This window comes from Euprymna scolopes, chromosome 46, assembly GCF_053919585.1.
Source record: "Euprymna scolopes isolate OS-2025 chromosome 46, ASM5391958v1, whole genome shotgun sequence".
Lineage (NCBI taxonomy): Eukaryota > Metazoa > Mollusca > Cephalopoda > Sepiida > Sepiolidae > Euprymna > Euprymna scolopes.
The window spans coordinates 215,279,663-215,297,055 of NC_136527.1; the positions used below are offsets into that span (position 1 = coordinate 215,279,663).

General features: G+C 35.8%; 2 protein-coding genes across 2 annotated transcripts in view; one reads left to right on the plus strand and one right to left on the minus strand.

Moving 5' to 3' along the window:
- The window catches only part of LOC145270359 (uncharacterized), a 121,295-nt gene that overhangs the window by 42,849 nt on the left and 61,053 nt on the right, over positions 1-17,393 (minus strand). The gene's annotated exons all lie outside the window — the stretch shown is intronic.
- LOC145271059 (transmembrane protein 128-like) overlaps positions 8,789-17,393 on the plus strand; it is a 34,055-nt gene continuing 25,450 nt past the window's right edge. Inside the window, exon 1 of the mRNA XM_080126605.1 lies at positions 8,789-9,315. Coding sequence (XP_079982731.1) covers positions 9,210-9,315 — 106 coding nt within the window. The 5' untranslated portion in view covers positions 8,789-9,209. The remainder of the gene's footprint in view (positions 9,316-17,393) is intronic.

The following is a 17,393-nucleotide window of genomic DNA, read 5'->3' on the forward strand; positions in this document are numbered from 1 at the left end:
AAAGGATAGAATTTTTATGTCAGTTAGCAGTCAGCTATGCGGAGGCGTTCTCAGGGACCAGTAGTAGATAGAGAAAGAAAGAGTGAGAATGTGTACGTATGGTCTGTTAGCTTTTTGTCCCACATAGTAGTAAATGGCGTGAGGTACGCGCGGTCGGTCCGTAGACCGACCAGCTCAAAAGCTGGTCCTAAAAGGAAGAAGCCGCTTGTTGCTCCTTCTTTTATACTTGTTTTCCACTGGTCTTTTGCGCATGTGTGTATTTCCTTTGAAAGCGGAAGTGACGTTGTCCATGCGTGCGTGTATGTGAGTACATGTGTGTACATTAGTGTGTGTGTATATACACGTGAATGTGAGTGTATGTACGCGAACGTGAATATAGGTACGTGTGTGGAAGTGGGCGCGTATGTTTGTGTGCGCGTATGTATATGACAAGTAATATAGCTTGAAATGTGAACGCATGTTTTTGTGTGAGACTAGGAAAGGCTCGCGTAAGCTTACCTAGAGTATGCACATTGTCATTGTCCCATTCCCCCTTTTAGTTTGCCCTGGTCCCATCGCCCCCCCCCGTTTTTTTTTGTTTTTTTCCCCCACTTTTTGGCTTGATAATCCCCACTCCTGGCCCCATTAGGTGACGGATAGACTGTTTTGGCTATTTTTGTGGTGTTTTCAATAAAAGTCAGTTTTCAACTGACAAAAACTTTCTACCTGCCACAATTAATTTTCATTATAAATTTCTCATTCGATTATTGTAAATAAGATTTTTATCCCCAACCCCCCACATCATGTATATATATTTGTAATTTTCGGGTTTTAAAGTAGGATGTCCACAGAGAGTTATTCTGGTTGGTTGTTTTTGTTTTACGGCATATCAACCCTTTTTGGGTTATTTAATGCCGAATCCAAAGATTTTGAAGAAAAATATTTTTAATAGAATATATTTGTTGTTTTCACGTCGGTTTCTATTTAACCCATAGTTGGGACCCTAACAGGTACTACCACTTCGGGTCAGAGTGGACCTGGGAGCAATGGTAATTAAAGGGTGGCTCCACACTCCCCAAAGCCCACAAGCTGGGGCCTCACCACTGGATATAGTTTAAGGTCATATTGTAGCGAGCTGCTACTACTACGAGACTAGGCTGTATTCTCACCTTAGTTCTCTTTTTCTCCCTACTCTTTTCTCTTTTCCTTCCTTTCTTCTTATACGTCATCAGAGGTTCCAGCCAATGAAAAGCGAGAACGGTTTACTTCCTTACTTCCACGGCGACTAGAGACAGAACACACGCCTCACTCTTCAGCTCCCGTTAGGTAACCAAGAGGAGCATTGAACATTAATACAGACTTTACAAAATGCACTGTTTTTCTTTGTAACCCGAGTTTCGGAAAACACACATATATATTAGATATATAAAACCTCATGAATTCATAACAAAGTCGCGTTACACGTCCTCATTTTTATAAGAAGACAATGTCTTCTTTTACAAGTATTTCTTTCTATTTCAGCGCTCCAGTTCTCCCTGTTATCGGAGGCGTCCCGAAGTGAGAGCCTACCGAAATGGTGACCTCTAATTAGTACCCATGTTAATGTATGGTAATAATACCATAATATCCAGGACGCCATTGAGGGACTTTTACCCTCTGCAGGGGGGCAGTCGGCGTATTCTAATGCTCCACCGACATTCTGGTATTTTGGTGAAAGAGTCTAGTTAAGTTACACACCTCCTTTTTTGATATAATGGAAAAATCCTTTCGGATTCAATTTTGGTTTCACTTGAGAAAAGGAAAGAAAAATAAATTTAAAAAAAAATAAATGAACAAAGAAAAATAAACCAATAAAATAATTGTTTTTTTTTTTTTTCTCCTGGTTTTGGGGGAATTTGTCTTTATTCTCATCGATCAAAAAGAATTAATATATTGGTATAATGTGTGCAAAAAGAAGCCATTTTTTTTTTTTTGGATACATATAAAAATAAACACTTTTCAAATATATATAAACATACAAATAGAATATTTTTCAAATACATATAAACATATGCACAAAAATTCACAAATATACATTTTTGTTTTGTTTTAACAAATGTTTGCCAAAAAAAAAAAGAGATACAAAAAGAACTATTTGACAAAAAGGAAGTTTACAAAACGGTTTTAACAAGTGGCTTTTTTTTCCCTGGAAAATCTCATCAGTATGCCCTGTATTTAAGAATTCAGGTGATCGCTCATCCCCCTCTCAGTACAGGCCAATAAATCTCCTGTGCGTCATGAGTAAGTTGCTAGAATCTGTGTTAAATACAGAAGTAATCAACCATCTCAACAAAAATAACCTTTTTAGTGACACTCAATATGGTTTCCGTTCTGCTAGATCTACAGCAGATGTGCTTACAGTTATATCGCATAGGATTAGCAAATCTCTCGACGGTGGCAATCTTTCTAGGGCAATTGCTCTTGACATATCTAAAGCCTTTGATAGGGTATGGCATAAAGGTTTACTTCATAAGATTGCTAGCTATGGTATAGCTGGAAATGTCTTCCCAATTATTAAATCATTTCTTTCTGATAGGTTCATAAGAGTAGTAGTTGAGGGGCAAAAATCAGAAGCTCACAGTATTAATGCCGGTGTCCCTCAGGGGTCCATCCTGGGCCCAACTCTTTTCCTGATCTACATTAATGATCTTCCAAATCACATCCTTACATCATTTGTAGACATTTATGCTGACGACACTACCATTTATGGTAGCACATCTAAGACAGTAAACGACCAAGTTCTCTCCAATTCTCTCTCCTCTGATCTTGAGCACGTTGTACAATGGGGAAAGGAGTGGCTGGTTACTTTTAATGCATCTAAAACCAAGCTTCTCTCTTTACATCATCAACATTCTAATCCACATTTGGCATCAATTGAAATGAATGGCTCTCGTCTTCAGGAGGCCTCAAGTTTTGACAAGCTTCTGGGCTTGACCATTACTCCTGATCTTAAATGGAACACGTACATCAAATCTGTTGCCAAGGCCGCTGGAAAAATGGTGGGATCTTTCTATCGATCCGGTAAATATCTCACTGCTGATGCTATTCTCTATCTATATAAGAGCCAGGTACGTCCAAGGATGGAATACTGTTGCCACATCTGGGCAGGAGCTGCTAGAAAGGACTTGTCCTGCCTTGATAGAGTTCAAAATAGACTTCGTAGCCTCGTAGGAGATGTCCTTTTCTCCTCCTTGCAACCTCTATCTCACAGAAGAGATGTTGCGAGTTTGTCTCTGATGTATCGTTATTTTCATGGAAAGTGTTCGACTGAGCTTCAATCTATGGTCCCCCCTCGCCAAACTTTCACAAGAAACACTCGTCTAGCTGTAAACACTATCAATAATTTCCCCCACTCTTTATCTGTGCCTAAACCTAAACGTAGATTCCATGAACAAAGCTTCTTTCTTAGAACTACACGCCTGTGGAATTGTCTTCCATTTTCCTGCTTTCCGGCTGACTACAATATGGTTGTGTTCAAGTCTAAAGTAAATAAGTTCTTGATGAGCCGTTCCATATAAGTTATCAAATTTACCAAATTTTCATTACTAATGATTAATATATTGTCCAATTTCTACTGTACACTCTTTAACCCTTATCCTTGAGTGGCCTCTGGGCCTTGATAATGTGGTGATGCCTATGTAAAAAAAAAAAAAAAAAAAAAAAAAAAAATGGAAACATTATGTTAGGTATTAATTGGTTAATTTGGTTAGTAAGGTAGAAATGGTCGCAATTTAATGTTGTGCCCGGGACAATTTACAATTTTTTTTTTTTTGGTGTGATATTGACTGTTCATGCTTCTCCTTTTGGGTTTCTGAAAAGAGATTTATTCATAATTAGATTTTAAAAAGTTCGGTTATAAAATGTCTTAATTTTATTCTTTTTATAGCTTTAGTGAAAATGTCGGCTATATTATTTTCAGACGTCACATAAGTAAGAGTAATAGATTTTTTCTTATTTCATCCCTTATAAAATGATATTTGATATCAATATGCTTCGACTTTTGATGAATCATAGAATTATTTGCTAATAAGATACTGCTCTGATTGTCACAATGAATTACTATAGGTTTTTTACTTAGATCTGATTTTCAAATAGATTTTATAAGGGTGTTCAGAAAAATTGTCTCCCGCGCGGAATGAGTAAGAGACACATATTCTGCTTCACAAGTAGAAAGGGCAACAATTTGTTGCTTTTTAGTTTTCCAAGAGATCATAGGTTCAGTCTTTGACAGTCTAAAACAATACCCCGCTATACTCTTTCTATCCTCAGAGTTAACTCAATCTGAATCCGAAAAGCCTTCTAAATTTAGAGGATATGTAGACTTTTTAAATCTTAAAGATTGTTCCTTGGTTCCTTTTAGGTAACGAAGGATTTGTTTTGCACGATTAAGGTCTTTAATTGTCGGTTTCGATAAGTTTTGAGATAGCTTTGTTACAGTGTAACATATGTCAGGCCTTGTTGTGGTCATCAAGTAGATGAGGCTTCCTACCATTTCCCTGTATATTCGGTTATCTATGAATTTTGTTTTGGTCCCTATATTTTTATTTATGTCCATTTTGACGGGAGTTGAACGCGGCTTACAATATTGCATTCCGAACTGGAGCAGAATTTTTTCAATGTATCGTGATTGGTTCATAGTTATAGTTTCATTTTCACAGGTAAATTTTATACCGAGGAACCATGACAGTCGTCCAAGATCCGCCATTTTAAATTTTTTATTTAATTCATTTTTAACATCTTTTAAAGTGTTGTCACAGTTTGAGGCGAGTAATATATCGTCAACCCAAAAAACCAAAATCAACAATTTATTACCTACATATTTGGTATACATGCATGCGTCTACGGGACATTGTTTGAATTCCTGTTCTATTAAATAATTATGGAGTGTTAAATTCCAATTGTGTGCACTTTGTTTTAGTCCATATAACGATTTATTTAATTTCCACACCCAATTTTTATTTTTATTTTTATTTTTCATTTTAAATCCCTCTGGAGGGTAAATGTAGATTTCACAGTCAATTGGAGCATTTAAATAAGCATTTTTTACATCCATTTGATGTTCTGTTCTTTCTCCTCTAGGATCCTCCGACCACTCCGTCGTATCAGTTAAGATAAAAACGAAATGTAAGAAGCCCCCAGACGTACCCCTCCACCGTACTGTATACCGATACTCTATGGCTGACTGGGATAGTTTCCGTACATTCATATCTGATTTACCTCTGCACTCCATGTTTAAAAAGGATGTGTCCTCCATAGTATCAGACCTGACCAAATGGTTAATTTTTGGCATAGATCGATTCATACCATCTGAAAAATTCCAACAAAAACCTAACAGCCAGCCATGGTTCTCCCCTGAATGTGCTGCTGCCATCGTGCACAGAAATCACTTTTTCCATAGCTACCAACGTAATAGATGCACTGAGACTTTAAAAGTTTCACTGCCTTTGGTAAATCTTGTTTTTAATCCTTCAGGGAGACTAGCCACCCTCCTCACCAAACAAGTCTGGTGGGGGAACCAGTTTAGTCGCCGGTGACTCGACCATAAGGCAGGTAGTACTGGGTTACATGGTACCAGTAGCATATGACATGACCTGACACATACATACATACATACATGATGATTGCAACGTCTTGTCAGATGAGTGCCACTCCCTCAGACATTTAAAATCCATGAGCCCAAATGTCTGAGGGAGTATCTATACAAATATGATGTTACAGAGTCTTATCTTTGTACGACAGCTAAGTCTCTCTCTCGGTTCAAAATATTGAGATCCAGCAACAAGCAAGAGCAAGATAGCCAGCAACAAATTAAACTGCAGACCAGCTTAATGCGGGTACTGGTCTTTCGCTTTATGGTTTTTTAAATCAGAGATTTGCTTCTCCTAGAAAGGTTGCCTTCACCAAGACATACATACATACATACATACATACATACATACATATATACATACATACATACATATATACATACATATGAGAGAGAGAGAGAGAGAGAGAGAGAAAGAGAGAGGGAGGAGGGGGGGATAAAGAAATCTTCCTTTTTTTTAACTTAAGTTCTAACTCTTACCTTCCGGTCACATTATCTGATAGGCCCTGAACTGGCATCTAAGCTTCAGCCTCTGTCCCATCGACGTAATGTTGAATCCCTCTGCCTGTTCCACAAGTATTTTAATGGTGAATGCTCTGACAAACTGCAGACACTTGTGCCCCCACGACGTAGACACCCTCGACAAACCCAACAGACAGCTAAATCCCACCCCCACACAGTAGAGATCCCTAGATGTAAAAGATCTTTCTACTCCAGTAGTTTCTTCGCCAGAACCGCTAGACTCTGGAATTCCATTCCAGATTCCTGCTTCCCTAACTGCGCTGACATGCAGAAGTTCAAGTGTAACATGAGCCGACATCTTGCTGCCCAAACGTGACCCTGAAATAAAAACATGAAACAGCTCTCTGTCCCATCGACGAAATGTTGCATCATTTTGCCTGTTCTACAAGTATTTTAATGGTGGATACTCTGACGAACTGCCAGCAGTTGTGCCCCCTCAACGTAAATATCCCTGACAAACCCGACAAGCAGCTAAATCCCACCCCTTCACAGTAGAGATCCCTCGATGTAAGAGAGCCTTCTACTCCAGTAGTTTCTTCCCCAGAACCGCTGGACTTTGGAATTCCATTCCAGGTCCCTGCTTCCCTAACTGTACTGACATGCAGAAGTTCAAGTGCAACGTGAACCGACATCTTGCTGCTCAAATCCCTACATAGTACCCCAGTAGTTGTTGCGCCTTATAATAGCCCCCTACACCAAAGTGGCAATGTGCCTTGTTTGGAGTGAAAATGCAATAAAAAAAAAAACATTAGAGAGAGTTGGCATGCTTTTTTTTTTATATTGTGGTCACAAATTTCATGTTCAATTTAGTACAACGTTATAATTAAAAACTGAACCCCGACGGGAAAAGTTATGGAAAAATATTTTTTCAATTTTTTTTTTAATAATCTGAAAATTAAGTCTGTAATCGGTGCACTTACTGATCCGCGCTATTTTTTAAATTGTATTTGCACGTTTAATTAAAGCTTTATGATATGTTTTTTTGGGTTTGTATTACTTTACACATAGATTCAAAAAAGTTGTCAAAAAACAAATATATAACAAATAAATGTTATCAAAGGCAAGATAAGTTACTTTTCTACCTAACTGGATATGTTTTCAGTGTTTTTATTCAATGTAACATGTTTATTCAGCTCGAAAAACATACAGTGTTTACCGATGTATTGGAAAATTAAAGATGGCGTCTCACACCCTCTTTAACACCGTAAGTTTGGAAAAAGGTGTTATAAATAAAAAACTATACAAAATACTATTAAAAACCTGCCGAATATATGTCAACCTATGTCACGGTAACATATATTGAGCGAGTTTTTAACAGTATTTTATCCGGTTTTTTATTTATAACATCTTTTCCCAAACTTACCGTGTTAAAGAGAGAATCAGACGCCATCTTGAATGTTCCAATACATCGGTAAACACTGTATGCTTTTCGAGACATGTTACATTGAATAAAAACACGAAAAATATATCCAGTTTGGTAGAAAAGTAACTTATCTTGCCTTTGATAACATTTATTTGTTATATATTTGTTTTTTGACAACTTTTTCGAATTTATGTGTACAGTAATACAACCCCGTTTTCTTTTTTATTCAATTGTAAGGTTAAAGTATAGAATACGTACAAAACACCCTTCCCTCCCCATGTTAAGAATGGCTTTTTAAATTATTACGTTATTATTTCAGCAGGGATCAATAACTGCACTAGTACCCTGTAATCGATGATATTAACAAGGAAAACGTAAAAAAAAAAAAATTTTTTAAAAAGTGGAATTTAGAAGGGGGGGCACTCTCGACAACGTCCACCACGTTTCGTTTCAAAAAGTGGGCATTATTTTTTCAGAATTACCTCCCCTTGAATCCGATTTAGTTCCATTTTTTTCTCACGCTAGGTGTCGCTTGTTTGTGGCGACTGTTGCCATTTCATGTAATTCTAAGAATTCTTTCTGAAAAAAAAAAAAATTGCGCAAATGGACACAAGTTCGGAATTATTGAAATTTTTGTAAATGCTGACTTGTATAGTTTTAATTTTTAAATTAATAAACAATTTAAAGAAAGAAAAGAAGCGACACCTGGCGGCAGTTTAGTGAAACGTGAAACGCACGAAAAAATGGCGTTGTCCGTGTAATGCAGCCTCTTACGTTTCAAGTGGGATTGTTTGGAGTGAACACGATTAAACAATAATAAAAAAAACGGGTGTGCATCATCATCATCATCATCACCACCACCACCACCACCACCACCACCACCACCACCACTACTACTACTACTAATATTATTATTATTATTATTATTATTATTATTATTATTATTATTATTATTATTATTTATATTATTATTATTATTATTATTATTATTATTATTATTATTATTATTATTATTATTATTATTATTATTATTATTATTTGTTTTTCGGGGTTACCTCCCTTTTAATCCGATTTAGTTCCATTTTCTTACGCTAGGTGTCGTTGTTGTCGACTTCCGTTGTTTATGGAGAATGTTGACATTTCTAAAAAAAAAATAAGTAAAAAATAAATAAATAAAAAATTGTGAAAATGGACAAAAGTCCGGAATCAGCACATTTAAATGCTTACTTAAATAGTTTTAATTTTTAAATCAATAAACAATTTGAATGTAGAGAAGAAGAAGCGCCGCCTGGCGACAATCGCACAAACAAATGGCGCCATCCGTGTAAATGCAAAAGTCTTACGTTTCAATGCCTCCTCCCCAGGGGACAGAGTTAGACACCAGGGTCGTTTTTTAACGTGGAGAAAAGGTACAAAAATAAAAATTGTCTCAGTCGTGAAGGACTTCTCCTCCACTGAAAGAGAACGAGAAATGGAAGTGCCGCATCTGAAGAACAGATACTACACTTTGATCTTGGCCAAAAAGGCCAAGTAAGCATTGTTTGGAGTGAACGCGAATTACCCCCCCCCCCAAAGCACTTTTTTTTTCTGGAGTTACCTCCCCTTTAATGCTATTTAGTTCCATCCTCTCACGCTAGGTGTCGTTGTTGTCGACTTCCGGTCGTCACAGTGAATGTTGCCATTTCAGACGACATTTCTTTCTGGAAGAGAACTGCGAAAATGGATACAAATCCAGAGTTATTGGAGCCTGTAAATGCTGACTTGTATCGAAGGAGGGTCCAGAATGGAGGACTTCGGAAACTGTCCGGTGTCGGCTTCCCCAGAAGTGAGTAAAACTTAGAAAACCTTTTTTTTTTTTATTATTATTATTATTATTTAATAATGGCTTATTCGTCGTTATTTATTGTTTGAAGTTTGTAAAACTTTTTTTTTCTTTTCTTAAAAAAAAAAATGGGGTTTGTATTACTGATTCGAAAAAGTTGTCAAAAAAACAAATATATAATATGTTTACCGATGTATTGGAAAATTCAAAATGGCGCCCGACACTCTCTTTTACACGGTAAGTTCAGGAAAAGATGTTATAAATAATAAACCAGACAAAATACTGTTAGAAATTCGCTCAATATATATTACCGTGACATAGGTTGACATATGTTCGGTGTTTTTTAAATAGTATTATGTCTAGTTTATTATTTATAACATATTTTCCCAAACTTACCGTGTTTAAGAGAGAGTCGGCCGCCATTTTGAATTTTCGAATACATCGGTAAACACTGTATGTTTTTCGAGCTGAATAAACATGTTACATTGAATAAAAACATAAAAAAATATATCCAGTTTGGTAGAAAAGTAACTTATCTTGCCTTTGATAATATTTATTTGTTATATATTTGTTTTTTGACAACTTTTTCGAATTTATGTGTACAGTAAAACAAACCCAAAAAATGAATTACGAAAAAATTGGTTCGTTTTTATTCCGGGTTTGTATTACTGTACACACAGATTCGAAAAAGTTGTCAAAAAACAAATATATAACAAATAAATGTTACCAAAGGCAAGATAAGTTACTTTTCTACCAAACTGGAGGCCCTGTCGGTGGGGCATTAGAATACGCCGACTGCCCCCCTGCAGAGGGTAAAAGTCCCTCAATGGGGGTCCTGGATATGACCTTAAACTATATCCAGTGGTGAGACCCCAGCTTGTGGGCTTTAGGGAGTGTGGAGTGGAGCCACCCTTTAATTACCATTGCTCCCAGGTCCACTCTGACCCGGAGTGGTAATACCTGTTAGGGTCCCAACTATGGGTTAAATAGAAACCGACGTGAAAACAACAAATATATTCTATTAAAAAAATGTTTCTTCAAAATCTTTGGATTCGGCATTAAATAACCCGAAAAGGGTTATTTTATGCCGTAAATAATAACAACCAAACAAACAAACTGGATATGTTTTTAGTGTTTTTATTCAATGTAACATGTTTATTCAGCTCGAAAAACATAGTGTTTACCGATGTATTGGAAAATTCAAAATGGCGGCCGACTCTCTTTTTAACACGGTAAGTTTGGGAAAAGATGTTATAAATAATAAACTAGACAAAATACTATTAAAAAACAACCGAATATATGTCAGCTTATGTCACGGTAACATATATTGAGTGAATTTCTAACAGTATTTTGTCTAGTTTTATATTTATAGCACCTTTTCCCAAACTTACCGTGTTAAAAAGAGTCGGGCGCCATTTTGAATTTTTCAATACATCGGTAAACACTGTTTTTCGAGCTGAATAAACATGTTACATTGAATAAAAACACAAAAAACATATCCAGTTATCTTGCCTTTGATAATATTTATTTGTTATATATTTGTTTTTTGACAACTTTTTCGAATCTATGTGTACTGTACAGTAATACAAACCCAAAATTACAAATAATTTAAATAATTAATTTCGTTACTCATGCGAGCTGTTTTTTTTTTTTTTTTTTTTTTTGACGACTTAAATTCAAATTTTATCTTTTGTTTATAAAATTGTTATTATTTCAGCACTGTCCGTATTCTGCATAATTACCAATTTATCAAATTGTTAGGTGAAAGTACAGAATAGTTACAAAACACCCTCCCCATGTTAAGAATGGCTTTCTAAATAACGTTATTCCGTAATCTGCATAATTATCGATTTTTTTCAATTGTTAAGTGAAAGTGCATAAAACACCCTCCTCATGTTAAGAACGGTTTTCTTAACGTTATTAGGTGAAGGTATAGAATAATTACACCCCCCTATGTTAAGAATGGCTTTCTAAATAATAACGTTATTATTTGAGCATGGTCCGTATTCTGAATAATTACCAAATTATTAAATTGTGAGGTGAAAGTACAGAATAATTACAAAACATCCTCCCCATGTTAAGAAAGGTTTTCTAAATAATGTTATTCCGTATTCTGCATAATTATCAATTTATTGAATTGTTAGGTGAAAGTGCAAAAATCCTTACAAAACACCCTCCCCATGTTAAGAATGGTTTTCTAAATGTTATTAGGTGAAAGTATAGAATTACAACCCCCCCTGTTAAGAATGGCTTTCTAAATAATGTTATTTCAGCACGATCCGTATTCTGCACAATTACCAATTTATTAAATTGTTAGGTGAAAGTACAGAATAGTTACAAAACATCCTTGCCATGTTAAGAATGGCTTTCTAAATAACGTTATTTCAGCACGGTCCGTATTCTGCATAATTGTCAAATTATTAAATTGTTAGGTGAAAGTACAGAATAATTACAAAACATTCTCCTTATGTTAAGAATGGCTTTCTAAATAACGTTATTCCGAATAATTTTCAATTTATGGAATTATTAGGTGAAAGTGCAAAATACTTACAAAACACCCCCCATGTTAAGAATAGTTTTCTTAATATCGTTATTAGGTGAAAACAACCTCCACATGTTTCTAAATAAGAACGTTATTATTTCAGCACCCTCCCCATTTTAAGAATGGCTTTCGAAATAACGTTATTATGTCAGCACGTTCCCAAAAATACATAAGTACCTTGCTTTCTACATTATTAACGGGGTTTGTTTTACTATACACATAGATTCGAAAAAGTTGTCAGAAAACAAATATATGACAAATAAATGTTACCAAAGGCAAGATAAGTTACTTTTCTACCTAACTGGATATGTTTTTAGTGTTTTTATTTAATGTAACGTGTTTATTCAGCTCGAAAAACAATGTTTACCGATGTATTGAAAATTAAAAATGGCGGCCGACTCTCTCTTTGACACGGTAAGTTTGGAAAAAGGAGTTAAAAATAAAAAACTAGACAAAATACTGTTAGAAACTCGCTCAATATATGTTACCGTGACATAGATGTATGACATGTACCTGGAAAAACAAAAATTTTGAAAAAATTGAAAATCTTTGAAAAAGTTCAAAACAATGAAAATAATATGCTGTTGTCCTAGCTCTACTTAGTATAACTGAAACGGCGATGATCAAAGACATTAGCATATTTAAGTTTTGTTTTTTAACTCTGAAATAATTAATTTTTTAATTTCGGATTTTATAAATAAAATTTAATGAATACAACAAATAATTTGGGTTTGTATTACTGTACACATAGATTCGAAAAAGTTGTCAAAAAACAAATATATAACAAATAAATGTTATCAAACGCAAGATAAGTTACTTTTCTACCCAATTGGATATATTTTCCGTGTTTTTATTCAATGTAACATGTTTATTCAGCTCGAAAAACATAGTGTTTACCAATGTATTGGAAATTTAAAAATGGCGCCCAACTCTCGCTTTAACACGGTAAGTTTGGGAAAAGGTGTTATAAATAAAAAAAACTAGACAAAATACTATTAAAAACCCACCGATTATATGTCAGCCTATGTCACAGTAACATATATTGAGCGAGTTTTTAACATTATTTTGTCTAGTTTTTTATTTATAACACCTTTTCCCGAACTTACTGTGTTAAAGAGAGAGCCGGGCGCCATTTAAACTTTTTCCAATACATCGGTAAACATTGTATGTTTTTCGAGCTGAATAAACATGTTACATTGAATAAAAACACAAAAAATATATCCAGTTAGGTAGAAAAGTAACTTATCTTGCGTTTGGTAACATTTATTTGTTATATATTTGTTTTTAGACAACTTTTTTGAATTTGTGTACAGTAATACAAACCCAATAATTTTATATAATGACTTTACAATGCTTTCAAAATGTTACATTCTTATTCAAGGGGAGATAATTAGCTAAGGATGCAAAGAGTTACTTCCCCTTAGTCGTATTGACTAATGACTCTCGAGTATATATCCGACAACGGAGAGCCACATCACTCTGTATATATATGGGTTTGTTTTACTGTACACACAGATTCGAAAAAGTTGTTAAAAAACAAATATATAACAAATAAATGTTACCAAAGGCAAGTTACTTTTTTTTTTTTTTTTTACTAAACTGGACATGTTTTTAGTGTTTTTATTTAATGTAGCATGTTTCTTTTACCAAAGGCAAGATAAGTTATTTTTCTACCTAACTGGATAAGTTTTTAGTGTTTTTATTTAATTTAACATGTTTATGCAGCTCGAAAAACATAGTGTTTACCAATGTATCAGAATATTAAAAATGGCGGCCGGCTCTCTCTTTAACACGGTAAGTTTGGAAAAAGGAGTTAAAAATAAAAAAAACTAGACAAAATACTGTTAGAAACTCGCTCAATATATGTTGCCGTGACATAGAGGTATGACATGTATCTGGAAAAACAAAAATTTGAAAAACCTTGAAAAAATTGAAAATCTTTGAAAAATTCAGAACAATGAAAATAAATATGTTACCAAAGGCAAGATAAGTTACTTTTCTACCAAACTGGATACATTTTTTTGTTTTTATTCAATGTAACATGTTTATTCAGCTCGAAAAACATGCAGTGTTTACCGATGTATTGGAAAATTCAAAATGGCGCCCGACACTCTCTTTAACATGGTAAGTTTGGGAAAAGGTGTTATAAATAATAAACTAGATAAAATACTATTTAAAAAAACACCGAATATATGTCAACTTATGTCACCATAACATATAATGAGCGAATTTCTAACAATATTTTGTCTAGTTTATTATTTATAACAGCTTTTCCTGAACTTACCCTCTCCCAGAAAATACGTTCTGTTACTGTTTTACTCGTATCATGTTTAATGTTTGTGCAAAAAATTTTTAAATCCCAAAAAGTATCTCACTACTGATGCAATTCTCTATCTATATAAAAGCCAAGTACGTCCAAGGATGGAATACTGTTGCCATATCTGGGCAGGAGCTGCTAAAAATATCCTATCCTGCCTTGACAGAGTAAAAAATAGACTTTGTGGCTTAGTGGGGGATGCCCTTTTCTCTACCCTGCAACCTCTCTCCCACAGAAGAGACGTTGCGAGCCTATTCTTGTTTTATCGTTATTTTCATGGCAGGTTCTCGTCTGAGCTCCAATCTCTGGTCCCCCCTCGCCAATCTTTCACGAAAAACACCCGTCTAGCTGAATTCACTGTGAAAAATTTACCCCACTCTATATCTGTGCCTAAATCAAAACGTGGATTCCATGAACAAAGTTTCTTTCTTAGAACTGGAAGCCTGTGGAACTCTGTTCCGTCTGCCTGCTTCCCTCCGGACTACAACTTGGATGTCTTCAAGTCCAACATTAACAAATTCCTAATGAACCGCCCCCTTAAGTAAACACTTCATCAAATTTCCACACTAACGTAATGTACTTGCAATAACCCTTATCCCTGAGTGGCTTCCGGGCCTTGATAAGTGGTGATTACTGTGTTAAAAAAAAAAAAAAAAAAAGTGTAATTATTGAGAAAAGTTCGGACAGACGAACGGACAAGGATGAATTTACATTTCCTTTTGTCGGGGAACCGAAACGGTGGCTGGTTAATTTTAATGCATCTAAAACCAAGCTTCTCTCTTTACATCATCAACGTTCTGATCCCCATCAATTGAAATGAATGGCTCTCAGCATGAGGAGGCTCCATGTTTTAACAAGTTTCTGGGCTTGACCTTTATTCCTGGTCTGAAATGGAACACTTCATGAAATTAAACACTTCATCAAATCTCCACACTAACGTAATGTACTTGCAATAACCCTTATCCCTGAGTGGCTTCCGGGCCTTGATAAGTGATGATCACTGTGTAAAAAAAAAAAATGAACCGCCCTCTTAATTAAACACTTCATCAAATCTCCACACTAACGTAATGTACTTGCAATAACCCTTATCCCTGAGTGGCTTCCGGGCCTTGATGAGTGATGATCACTGTGTAAAAAAAAAAAAAAAAAAAAAAAAAAAAAAAAGCGCCCTCTTAAGTAAACACTTCATCAAATCTCCACACTAACGTAATGTACTTGCAATAACCCTTATCCCTGAGTGGCTTCCGGGCCTTGATGAGTGATGATCACTGTGTAAAAAAAAAAAAAAAAAAAAAAAAAAAAAAAAAAAAATGAACCGCCCTCTTAAGTAAACACTTCATCAAATCTCCACACTAATGTAATGTACTTGCAATAACCCTTATCCCTGAGTGGCTTCCGGGCCTTGATAAGTAGTGATCACTGTGTAAAAAAAAAAAAAAAAAAAAAAAAAACTTACATCAAATCTGTTGCCAAGGTTGCTGGATAAATCGATGCAATTCTTTACCTGTATAAGAGTCGAGTACATCCAAGGATGGAGTACTGTTGCCACATCTGGGCAAGAACTCCTAAAAACAGCCTATCCTGCCTTGACAGAGTTCAAAATAGACTTCGTAGCCTAGTGGGGGGGAGGTTCTCTTCCTTGCAACCTCTCTCCCGCAGAAGAGACATTGCGAGCCTGTCTTTGTTTTATCATTACTTCTATGGCAAGTGTTCGTCCGAGCTCCAATCTATGGTTCTCCTTTGCCAAACTTTCACGAAAAACACTCTTCTAGCTAAAAACACTATCAATAATTTTCCCCCAATCTTTATCTGTGCTTAAACCAAAACGTAGATTCCATGAACAAAGTTTCTTTCTTAGAACTGCACACCTGTGGAACTCTGTTCCGTTTGCCTGCTTTCCAGTTGACTGCAATTTGATCATCTTCAAGTCCAATGTAAACAAGTTCTTAATGAGCAGTTCCCTTAATTAATTTATAAAACTTCCACTCTTAACGATTACTACGATATTTTTTTTTTTTCATTTTCACCCCAAACATTACACTGTGCCACTTTGATGCAGGGACTACTATCTGGGATATAATTTTAAAATATAGGGAGTTGAGCAGCAAGATGTCTGTTTGCATTACACTTGAACTTCTGCGTGCCGGTACAGTTAGGGAAGCAGGAACGATTACTACAATATTGTCCCATTGACTACCGTACACTTATTAACCCTTATTCTCGAGTGGCCGACAGGCCTTGATAAGTGGTTACTCCTTTGTAAAAACAAAAAAAAAAAAAGAGAGTAATTACCTGACAAGGTTATCATAATTTTGAGTGCATTTCACCTCAACAAAAGGAGAGGTGATTGAGAGAGGGGCTTGTCATTTCGGAGGATAGGCAGAGGTAGATGGCCTTACTCCGAGTTGGCGGTATAGAATGAAATAAGACAGGAAGGAAATGATCGACCGAGGATGAAGCATTGGTATTTTTTTTATTTTTTTATTTTTTTTTTTTTTTACAAAGGAGTCACCACTTATCAAGGCCCAGAGGCCACTCGAGGATAAGGATTACTAAGTGTACAGAGGTCAATGGCGATCTTGGGGGTCAGATTTTGAAGTTGTTAGAGTATCCTTTAACTACGAACTGCTGCCACATCTGGGCAGGAGCTGCTATAAACAGCCTATCCTGCGTTAACAGAGTACAAAATAGACTTCGTGGTATAGTGGACGATGCCCTTTTCTCTTCCCTGCAGCCTCTCTCCCACAGAAGAGACGTTGCAAGCCTGTCTTTGTTTTATCGTTACTTCCATGGCAAGTGCTTGTCTGAGCTCCAATCTCTCGTCCCCCCTCGCCAATCTTTCACGAGAAACACCCGTCTGGCTGAAACTACTGTCAACAATTTTCCCCACTCTTTATCTACTGCGCTAGAAAATTACTTACACCTGACAGTATCCTATACCTCTACAAGGCCACCATTCACCCATGTATGGAGTATTGTTGTCACATCTGGGCTGGTGCATCTGCTGCTTGTCTCTCGCTCCTGGACAGGGTTCAAAAGAGAGTCGCCAACCTGATAGGTCCTGAACTGTCATCTAAGTTTTCAACCTCTGTCCCATCGACGAAATATTGCATCCTCTGCCTGGTTTACAAATACTTTAATGGTGAATGCTCCGACAAACTTCTACCTTGTACTCACCTGACGTAAAACCCCCCGACAAACCCGACAATCAGCAAAATCTCA